Raw genomic sequence first — 11,697 nt, forward strand, 5'->3', positions numbered from 1 at the left:
GCTGGTTTCGAACTCCTGACCTCAGGCGATCCACCCGCCTCAGCCTCCCAAAGTGCTGGGATTACAGGCATGAGCCACCGTGCTCAGCCAGCATTTCTCTAAACTAATGATGAACTATCTGAAAAAGATATTAAGAAATTAATCCCAGGCTGGGCAAGGTGGCTCACGCCTGTAATCCCAGCACTTTGGGAGGCTGAGGCAGGCTGATCACCTGAGGTCGGGAGTTCGAGACCAGCCTGACCAAAGTGGAGAAACCCCGTCTCTACTAAAAATACAAAATTAGCTGGGCATGGTGGTGCATGCCTGTAATCCCAGCTACTTGGGAAGCTGAGGCAGGAGAATTGCTTGAACCCGGGAGGCGAAGGTTACAGTGAGCCAAGATCCTGCCAATGCACTCCAGCCTGGGCAACAAGAGTGAAACTCCGTCTCAAAAAAAAAGAAAAAAGAAAAAGAAATTAATCCCATTCACAGTAGCATCAAAAAAAAAAAGACACTTAGGAGTAAATTTAACCAAAGAAGTAAAAGACCTATATACTGTAAATTATAAAACATTGATGAAAAAAATAGTATAAAAAGACAAATAAATGGAAAGGCATCCTATGTTCATGGATTAAATGAATTAATGTAAAATGTCCATAGTACCCAAAGCAATCCACAGATTCAATGTAATTCCTATCAAAATTCCAATGTCACTTTTCAAGGAAATAGGAAAAAAAAAATCCTAAAATTTGTACAGACCCACAAAAGACCCCAAAGAGCCAAAGCAATTTTGAACAAGAAGAACAAAGGTGGAGTTCCACACTAGCTGACTTCAAAATAAATACAAACCTAATCAAATGGCATGGTACTGGCATAAAAGCTAACACAAAAACCAATGGAACAGGATAGAGAGCCCAGAAATAAACTCATGCATTTACCATCAACTGATTTTCAACAAAGGCACCAAGAACAAAAAATGGAGAAAGGACAATCTTTCAATAAATAGTATTAGGAAAACTGAATATCCACATATAGAAGAATGAAATTAGACCCTTATAGCACATACAAAAATCAACTCAAACTATATTAAAGACTTAAATGTACGGTCTGAAACTGTAAAACTACTAGAAGAAAACATTGGGAAAAGAAGCTCCATGAGACAGGCCTGGCAAAGACTTCTCGGACTTGACCCCGAAAGCATAGGCAACAAAAGCAAAAATAAACAAATCGGATTGCATCAAACCAAAAGGCTCCTGTACGACAAAGGAAACAACAGAGTGAAGAGATATCCCAGAATGAGTGAAAATCTTTGCAAACCATGCATCTTATATGGCGTTAATATTCAAAATACATAAGGAATTCAACTAAATAGCAAGAAAACAAAGAACTCAATTTAAAAATGAGCAAAGGACCTGAAGAGACATTGCTCAAAAGACATACAAATGGCTAACAAATATAAGAAAAAATGCTCATCACAACTAATCAACAGGAAAACACAAATTAAAACTACAATGGGCTATCTCCTCACACCTGTTAGAATGTCTATCATCAAAAAAATGAAAGATGACAAGTGTTGGAGAAGGTGTAGAGGAAAAGGAACCCTTATGCAGTTGGTGCGAATGTAAATACAGTGATTATGGAAAATATGGAGGTTCCTCAGAAATTTGCAAACAGAATTACCATATGATTCAGGTATCCCACTTCTGGGTATATGGCCAAAGGAAATAAAACCAGTATGCTCAAAAAATATCTACAATCCCATATTCATAGCAGCATTATTCACAATAGCTAAGATACAGAAGCAACCTAGGTGTCCCTTATCAGATAAATGGATAAAGAAAATGATATATATATATGCATATACATATATTTTATTTATACATTTTAGCCTTAAAAAGAAGAAAACTTGGCCAGGCGCGGTGGCTCACGCCTGTAATCTCAGCACTTTGGGAGGCCAAGGCAGTTGGATCACGAGGTCAGGAGATCGAGACCATCCTGGCTAACACGGTGAAACTCCATCTCCACTAAAAATACAAAAAATTAGCCAAGCATGGTGGCGGGTACCTGTAATCCCAGCTACTCAGGAGGCTGAGGCAGCAGAATGGCATGCACCCCACCCAGGAGGCAGAGCTTGCAGTGAGCAGAGATTGTGCCACTGCACTCCAGCCTGGGTAACAGAGTGAGACTCCATCTCAAGAAAAAAAAAAAAGAAGAAAACTCTGCCATTTATGATAGCATGGATCATACCAACCTAGCAGACGGTATGCTATGTGAAATGCACCAAGCACAAAATGACACATACCTTGATCTCACTCAAATGTGGAATCTAAAAAAGTTGAACTAATTGAAGTAGAGTGGTGGTTATCAGAGGCTAGGGGAGTGGGGAAGATGGGAAAAAGAAAGATGTTGATCAAACAGCACAAAATTTCAGTTAGATAGAAGAAATAAGCTTTAGTGATGTATTGCACAGAGTGGTGACTATAATAAATAATGCATTATATATTTCACAATTATTAAAAAATAGATTTTAAATGTTTTCACCACACACAAAAAATATAAGCATGTGAGCTGATGGATTTGTTAATTAGCTTGACTCATTCCACAATGTAAACATGTATCAAAACATCACAATGTATCCCACAAATTATTATATAATTATTTGTCAATTAAAAATAAAATTTTAAAAAACAAGGGCTCAAATTAGAAAAGGAAAAAAAGAAGTCAAGGAGAGATGACTAGTTGGAAAAAAAGAGTTGCTTAGCAATAAGGGCAGAAACATTAGAAAAATAACATCAGAAGAAACAAATTAGGAATCCACAATCATTGATTCTACTTTCTATTTCTACTGACTTTCCTTGTTAGTGGTTGCTTTGATTCTATGCATGCATTTCCCAATAAAAATGGTGCTGTTTTCATCTATGATAAATTAGTAATAAATGTGTTTCTGTTTGTCCAATGTATTACTGCTATCCCAAGAAATCAACCTTAACTACTCGCATCCCCTACTCTCAACATTACACAGGCCACCTAGTCTCACTCGATCTCCTAAGTATGTATCTCTCTAATCTCTCCCTCTTTTCTATCCCCAGATAACTGCAGAAGCCTTGTAATTGGTGTTCCTGTCTTCAGTCCCCTTTCACATCCCCACTTGCTTCTAAGTCATCTATTTTCCATTCAATAATTAATTCAACAAATATTTAAGCCCCTACTAATCCTTCTAAAAATGTTAGTCTACTGTACCCAACACAATTTTCCAATAGAAAAGGGTTGGAAATAACCTAAATGTCCATCAAGAGTAGGCTCATTTTAAATAAACTGTGGGCCTTCGATAAAATGGAAAATTAAGCAGCCATAAGGAAAGAAAAAAGAAGAGGGGGATATCAAAGGAAGCTTTTGATGTATTGATATGGAGAGATCTCACTATGATGAGCTACATGAACAAAGCAAGGTGCACAAATGGTAAGTAAGGTATGCTGTCATTAGCGTGAAAGCAGGTTGAGGTACATAGGTTCACATATTTTTGTATTTACTTATATTTGCAGAACACAGCTCTGAGGAAATACAAAAGAAATGCATGCAGTGGTTGTCTGAGGGGAAGGTTATTGGGTAAATGAGAAATTGTTCACTATATACTTTTCTATATGTTTTTAAATTTTTAAACCATGTAAATGTACTTCCTGTTTAAAAAAAAAAAAAGTGTCAATCTGACCATACTACTCTCCTACTTAAAATTGTCAGGAATTCCTATCACCTTTCAGAATAACATATATAAACATCAGAGCTCATCTCTCACACTCTCTCTTGCCCTGTGTTTCACCTGCATTTTCATAAACTACTTTGTCTCTTTGTAAATATTGTCATGGTTCAAGGATCACCTCCTCCAGGAGGTTTTTCCTGCCTGCAGAAAAAAAAAAAAAATATATATATATATATATTTTCTTTAAGAGATGGAGTCCCACTCTGTCACCCCACGCTGGAGTGCAGAGGCATGATCACAGCTCACAGTACCCTCGATCTCCTGGGCTCAAGCAAGTTTCCCACCTCAGCCTCTATGCAGCTGGGACTACAGGTGAACACCAATACACACCCAGCTAATTTTTTTTTTAGTAGACACGAGGTCTTGTTATGTGCCCAGGCTGGTCTTCAACTTCTGAGTTCAACTGATACTCCTGTCTCAGCCTCCCAAAGTGCTGGGCTTACAGGCATGAGCCACCGCACCTCACGCAAAGTGTCTTAGAACCTAGAACCTAGGCTCTTTGGGGACCAGAAATGAATCTTTCATTTCTATATCCCCAGGGCCTAGCATGGTGCATGGTCCACAGTAGACACAAAAAATCTTTACTAATTGAATGAGGTCATGACTGTAATCAGGAATTTATCATTTGAATTATGCATAATTATAAAAATGCTATTAATTTTTAATAGTTCTAGACACGCATAACATGTCAACATCACAGTGAAACCTGTTTAACAGATGCAGATCAAGGACTGAACTAAGTTTGTCCATTATTCTCACTATAAGTGCTGGGACACAAGATAGCGCAGTCCTAAGAGGAGAAATCAGCAGTTTAAGCAGCTCTACAAAGAAGTAGAAAAATTGAAGATGTCAGACAAAAATTTCAAGAGCAGTCTTAAAATGATTAAGAGGCTCTAATAAGAGATTTCATAAAAGACTTAAATAAAAAAGCTTTCCTGTGGCAAAAACTTCCTGTTATGAGAACAGTTGTTCATCCCTCAGTTCAAAGGCCCACAGGAAGCTGTGCCCACTGTACCTAATGAACTTTTACAATTATCTAACTTTTCTCATCTTCTTCTCCCTCAAGGTGAGTACCAACAATGCTAATGCAATCACGACTTCCACTGTGGACTTCTGGCTGAATTTTTCTTTTTTTCCTTGTTTCATTAACCATCAGAGATAGCCAGTGCTGAATAAGCCAAGTTTCCATTCTGGAGACTATAGATAAAAATAGCCTGGATCACTCTGAGTGGATTATAATTTTTCATTTATACTAATGAAATAAAGTTTTCTGTCCTACAAATGTCAAATGTCATTCAAGTGAAAACCAGAGCATCAAGTGTCTCACTCTGTAGGATCCTAAGCCATATAAAAAGGACCATTTTAGTCAACTCTTCATTGAAGGTCCAAATTCAAAGAATCCATATCTCCTCCAATTTGAAGGTGAGATAAACCCCTCCCCGCCACACCACAGCTTCTGCCACTGCCACTCAAGCCAGAAGTGTAAGTGAAGTCAAGAATGACTCTATTATTCATTGGAATAACAGAACCATATGTGGGCTACACACTTAGGCCACGTGCAGTGGGCACTGCTATTTTGGTCCATCCAGCACCCACTCCCTCTACTGCTTATAAAATACTGAAGTTCCTTTCCAAAACCATTTCTTAAGCTTTCTAAGTGGCCCAGGGGTACTGGATAACTCTATCCTACTTCCCACCACCCACCAAGCCTGGTCAACCATAGCATTCTTTTGATCACAGAGATGTAATTAGGGATAGGCCCAAGACCCAAAGTCCATCTTTGAACTTTTGCTGGAGCTACCAGGAAAGAATTTTCTCTCTTCTCGTTATCTTATCAGTAGGAGAAGGGACATTACCTGACAATGGAGCAGAAGAGCCAAGAGATAGCCAAAGAGAAAGGCCTTGGAGATGCTGCCTGAGGCCCTGTATCCAGGTGTGTCTGGGGCCATATTTACTCTTGAACTTCCCAACTTGGAGAGCTATAAATGTCCCCTCCAGTTTTTTCCTGCTTAAGCCAGTCTTGTCTTTTTTTCACTTGCTAATAAGTGATTTTTGTTTTGTACACAAAGATGAAATAAGATCATACATAACTTTTTTGTGTAACTTCTCCTTCTCCTTCTTTCCTCTCCTCAGCCCTGACATTAAAAGCTAAAGGCTCTTGTTCTGAGTCCCTTCTAATAAAATAAAATAAAATAAAATAAAATAAAATAAAATAAAATAAGCTAAAGGCTCATGAGAAAGCTAGGTGAATAAGAGAAGCATGCTCTCTAGATCTGTCCACAAACCCCTGCCTTATCTATCTATACAGGGCTTATCTCTCTATACCATTCTGTCACCCTCCTGCCTCTACAGACAGACACTAATCATAGATGAAATGACATTCAAAGTTTCTTGCAGTTCTGAGCTCTATGATTCCATTAAGCTGCAGTTGCCTCACTGTAAAGTGGGAGACGATCTCTCTCACAGGATTCTTAGGAGGATGAACAGGGCAAAATAATACTTTACAAATGTTTCTTGAAAAAGTATGTGACCTTCTTTATTCCAAAGGCAGTTTCTCAATATTGTATCCACCATAAAAGGAAACAGGTCATTCAAGAAATTATTACAGAATGCCTAAAATGTACAAGGCACGTGGAGGATATAGAGATTAAAACATCTAAAAATGCTTCCAATGTAGAATATCAGACAACTACAAAACTAGCACTACATTAGGGCAGGGTGTGGTGGCTCACGCCTGTAATCCCAGCACTTTGGGAGGCCAAGGCAGGTGGATCACGAAGTCAAGAGATTGATACCATCCTGGCCAACATGGTAAAACCCCATCTCAACTAAAAATACAAAAATTTGCTGGGCGTGGTGGCGGATGCCTGTAGTCCCAGCTACTCAGGAGGCTGAGGCAGGAGAATCACTTGAACCCAGGAGACAGAGGTTGCAATGAGCCGAGATTGTGCCACTGCACTCCAGCTTGGGCAACAGAGCAAGACTCCGTCTCAAAAACAAAACAAAACATAAAAAAACACTAGCACTATATTAAAGAAAATATACAAGCTGTCATCAAACAACAACAAAATAAGCTATGGGAACTGAGAGGATAGAAAAACTACTTCTTTGTAGGAGGTGGAAAGGTTTCATGGAAGAGACGGCATTCGATTGTGCCTGGATGCCCAGGGAAGCATTTACCAGTCAGAAACCTCGTCAGACAGGAAATTAAGACTGACTTTATCCATATGTACAGACATGACACCTACAATCTTAGCATCCGATGATCCTAAATGCCTTTCAAATAACTCTTCTAAAAGATAAAAGCAGACTAAAACATTTTGCTTCCTTGTTACACAATCATAAGCCATGCAGAAAACTGTTAAGATAATTTTCTCAATGAGAATTGTATTTTTATAACCAGAGGGAATACACATCAAATTTTTAAATGTCTATATTGTTTCCCAGACAATTCTAATTGCCATAACTTTCCAGTGAAACTGAAAATTTCTTGAGGGCAAAGCCCAGTGTTATTTCTCTGTGTCCCTCACCTTGCCACACACTCACTGTATGAATATACAAAAACAAAAAAAGACTTACCGAAAAAGTGTTACATTAAAAAGTGTGAACATGGCCGGGCGCGGTGGCTCAAGGCTGTAATCCCAACACTTTGGGAGGCCGAGATGGGCGGATCACGAGGTCAGGAGTTCGAGACCATCCTGGCTAACATGGTGAAACCCCATCTCTACTAAAAAATACAAAAAGCTAGCCGGGCGAGGTGGCTGGCACCTGTAGTCCCAGCTACTTGGGAGGCTGAGGCAGGAGAATGGCATAAACCTGGGAGGCGGAGCTTGCAGTGAGCTGAGATCCGGCCACTGCACTCCAGCCCGGGCAACAGAGCGAGACTCCGTCTCAGAAAAAAAAAAAAGAAAAGTGTGAACATGTCACTCCTAGATCTTAAATCACTTATGTTTAACAGCACACACCGTGCATTTCCACAATGTGCTATGTGTTGATACTATTCTCCTTCTTGGAATGTCCTTGAATCTGAAATTCCATTCCCAGCTCCTAAAAATATTTCCTCCAAGGCCTAGCTCAAATGTGACCTTTTCTTTGAGGCACTACTTGACTTGTCCATGAAGAATGAATTCTTTATTCCTCTCCAGGTACTCTGGACATATTTCCTCCTATAGTATTCTCACTATAGAAAAATGATGCTTATGTGTGTGTGTGAAAGTGAGAGAGAGAGAGAGAGAGAAACACCTACCAGAGTGTAAATGCCATGTGGGTAGTGTATGGGTCTTTTTCTGTATGCCCAGCACATAGGATGAATCTTATATAACAAGTTTATACAGTACTGTACCAAATAAACATTTGTTGAATTAAACCAAATAAACAGAAAACAAAGAGAAAAAAAAAAAAAAAAGCAGAACCACCACTATGATCATTTACTTCTCCTGAAATATTGGAGTTCCTGAATTTAGAATAAATGGCAAAGAATGTGTCAGAATTAGAGAAAAGTCATCTGCACACGAACTAAGACATTTGAAACCAAGGAAAACAGAGAGATGAAGAACAGTCTCCTAGGACATCATTGTCTTGACAACAAGACTACTTCAGGTTCAGTCATTAGGTTGTGCCCTTGAAGGCTTGAAGGTATATTCTCATCAACCACTAATTTGTTAATAAATTGAGATGCCCCTAAACAGTGTAGAAAGCAGACTATAAGAACTGGCCAAAGATGACCCATATAGCATCAATCAAGACACAAAACCACTCTATAGGGATGAAAAACGTACATCTTGTAAACATAATCCAAAAGATTCTAGCATCCACATCCATTCTGGAACCCATAGGAAAACAGAATGTTTAAAAATGAGAAATGTTCAGGGCTTGCCAGAGGAATCTAGACAAAATTATGAGACAGACCAATGCATATATGCAAATGAGATGGCTCCCTATTAAAAAACAGATAAACAGATGTAAGGATTTCTCCTTAGAAAGAGGGAGAGATTGGCCGGGCGCGGTGGGACACGTCTGTAATCCCAGCACTTTGGGAGGCCGATGCAGGCAGCTCACGAGGTCAGGAGATTGAGACCATTCGGGCCAACATGGTGAAACCCCATCTCTATTAAAAATACAAAAATTAGCTGGGCATGGTTGCTTGGGCCTGTAATCCCAGCTACTTGGGAGGCTGAGGCAGGAAGGAGAATCGTTTGAACCCAGGAGGTGGAGGCTGCAGTGAGCGGAGATGGCGCCACTGCACTCCAGCCTGGCGACAGAGCGAGACTCCTTCTGAAAAAAAAAAAAGAAAGAAAGAAAGAGGGAGAGATTGATTATCAATTATCAGGCAAGTTAGAGAGGAATTAAAATCAAGTATGGCCAATACACACTAAAACAGTAATCAGGAGTCTTCAACACACAGAAGATAAACAATGCTGCAGGGCATGCTCCAAGGGATAACAGAAAAAAAAATTGAAGACCCAAAATTATACAGGATGGAAAAACAATGAGAAGCCCATGTATCAACCTCCTACACTCTACACCTGAGAGACTAAATCATGGTCCTGACCCTATCACCCTCACAGTCCAAGTGGGGAGAGACATCAACAGAAAAACATCTTTAATAATTGTTATGTCAGAGTAAACACATACTACTGAGGCAGGATATGGAAATACTGAAGGAGAGAGAAAGAGAGGAGGTCAGGTAAAACCTGCTGTGGATGTTACCTCTCACCGAAGTCCTAAATATTGGTCAGGATTAACCCAAAGAAAAGAAAAATGGAATGGGAAAAGGATAGGGTCCACTAAGTAAACAAGAAGGAGCACTAGTTTAAGAGTCAGAACACCTGACTTCTAGTTCCATAAATTGTTTCGACAACACACCAACATGCAAAATACCGGGCAGACAGAATGAAGTAATAGTTTGTTGTTTGTTTGTTTGTTTTTTCCGAGACAGTCTTGCTCTGTCTCCCAGGCTGGAGTGCAGTGGCACGATCTCCGCTCACTACAACCTCTGCCTCCCGGGTTCAAGCAATTATCCTGCCTGCCTCAGCCTCCCGAGTAGCTGGGATTACTGGCGCCCGCCACCACGTCCGGCTAATTTTTGTATTTTTAGTAGAGACGGGGTTTCACCATGTTGGCCAGGCTGGTCTCGAACCCCTGACCTCGTGATCCGCCCGCCTCGGCCTCCTAAAGTGCTGGGATTACAGGCATGTGAGCCACCGCGCCCGGTCAGTAAGTTATTTATATATCCTGGCACCTAACACATAGAGGCGCTAAGCAAGACACAGATAAATAATAGTAATAAAACAACTACAGTTTGCTTAGTCCTTCCTATGTGCTAAAGTGCTAAGAATAGCAGGATAAACAATACAAGCCCTTGTCCTCAAGCAGAGTGTACTCGAGGAGACTACAGATAAGTATACAATCCTGTTGAAGATACTGAGACCCAGGATCCCAATTTATTGCGTTAATAAGAGAGGAAATGGTGATTTAAACCATAATTTGATTGACTTAAAATTCTGAGACCCTCATCAAGAGAATAGGTTGGAGGGAGGAAGAAATAGGGGGTAAAGAAGTAACAATAACCCTCAAACCAAACTCCCTAATGGTCAATTAAACGGAGTCTGCCGGTGAGGCACAGAGAAGGAACTCCTCATATGGGATCAGCAGGTGCTCGATTTGGGGTGTGGTTATAACCTTTACTTCCCTTCCTACTAGTCCCTTGCTTTGCCTACTCCAACCCGGTCCAGTAACCCAGCAGCCCCCACCCGCCTTGGAGGAATCGATGGAGCACCTTTGAGTGCGCGAGCGGCCGCTCTCCGGGTACGGGGCCCGGAGCGTTAGCCTCCCGCGAGTATCGGTGAGCGGCTCCCGAACTGCCATAGACGCCAGGCCGCTGGGGCGTGCCGCAGCCGCAAGAACCCGCAAGGGACCCCGCGCCCGCATTGGTCCCGGCCTCCTCGTTCCCTGCCGCTCCACACAGCAGCGAGAGCAGCAGCAGCAAGAGGACGCAACCCGGCTCAGGGTAGCGTCCACAAACCAGCCCTAGTGCGGGCGCAGCCATGTTGTCCCGCGAGCCATGTGACCCGGTGGGTCACGTGGCTGAGCCCTCCTTAAAGGGGCAGAATTTTGAGCTGACATGAAGTGGCCAGGAGAGTTGTTCTTCACTTTTAATTAGGTTCTTTTTTGGCGTTCCTGCTTGCCTGTGCTGACGTCAAAACGCAGCAAAACACAAAACTTAAGGCCTTCTACAGACCGTGCACCCCTTTATGATTTCTTGGTTGAAAAATGACAATCAAATTTGTTGGGCATTTGCTAAGTGACAGAATACTATGCTAAGCACTTCACATTTTAAAATCTCATTTCATCCTCACAAAGACCCTGTAATATTGTGTTCACAGAACAGTGAAGTGACTTGCCCAAGATCATGACAAATAAATATCAAAAGCAAGATTTAAATGCAGAGAATCTAACTTTAAACCCTGAGTTTTAACCATTATCTGGTACTGCAGACAATTAAATAAGTTCCTCCTAACACGAAATAGAGAGGAAGATGAACATGTGTAAGGATACTTTACTAAGGGATAAGGAAATCCAGACTGTGAGATATGCAAAACAATGGTTCTCAAAGTGTCCTTCCTAAGTACAGTATTGGCATCACCTGGGAAAGTGTTAGAAATGCAATATGGAGGTGGGGCATGGTGGCTCATTCCTGCAATCCCAGCACTTTGGAAGGCCGAGGTGGGTGGATCATGAGGTCAGGAGATCAGACCATCCTTGCTAACATGGTGAAATCCCCGTCTCTACTAAAAATACAAAAAATTAGCCAGGCATGTGGGGCGCCCCTGTAGTCCTAGCTACTCGGGAGGCCGAGGCAGGAGAATGGCTTGAACCCAGGAGGCGGAGGTTGCAGTGAGCCAAGATCGGGCCACTGCACTACAGCCTGGGCAACAGAGCAAGACTCCATCTCAAAAAAG

At 41.2% G+C, this 11,697-nt stretch overlaps 1 protein-coding gene across 4 annotated transcripts in view; it reads right to left on the minus strand.

The window, feature by feature from the left end:
- The window catches only part of SUMF1 (sulfatase modifying factor 1), a 104,547-nt gene extending 93,726 nt beyond the window's left edge, over window positions 1–10,821 (minus strand). For 3 of the 4 annotated variants that reach the window (XM_011937243.1, XM_011937242.1, XM_011937241.1), the window contains exon 1: window positions 10,515–10,821. In XM_011937243.1, coding sequence (XP_011792633.1) covers window positions 10,515–10,784 — 270 coding nt within the window. In that variant the 5' untranslated portion in view covers window positions 10,785–10,821. The remainder of the gene's footprint in view (window positions 1–10,514) is intronic. The other variant, XM_011937244.1, reaches the window with a different exon arrangement.
- Window positions 10,822–11,697: the final 876 nt, after the last annotated feature.

The sequence above is a fragment of the Colobus angolensis genome, unplaced genomic scaffold (assembly GCF_000951035.1).
Source record: "Colobus angolensis palliatus isolate OR3802 unplaced genomic scaffold, Cang.pa_1.0 Scaffold160, whole genome shotgun sequence".
NCBI lineage: Eukaryota > Metazoa > Chordata > Mammalia > Primates > Cercopithecidae > Colobus > Colobus angolensis.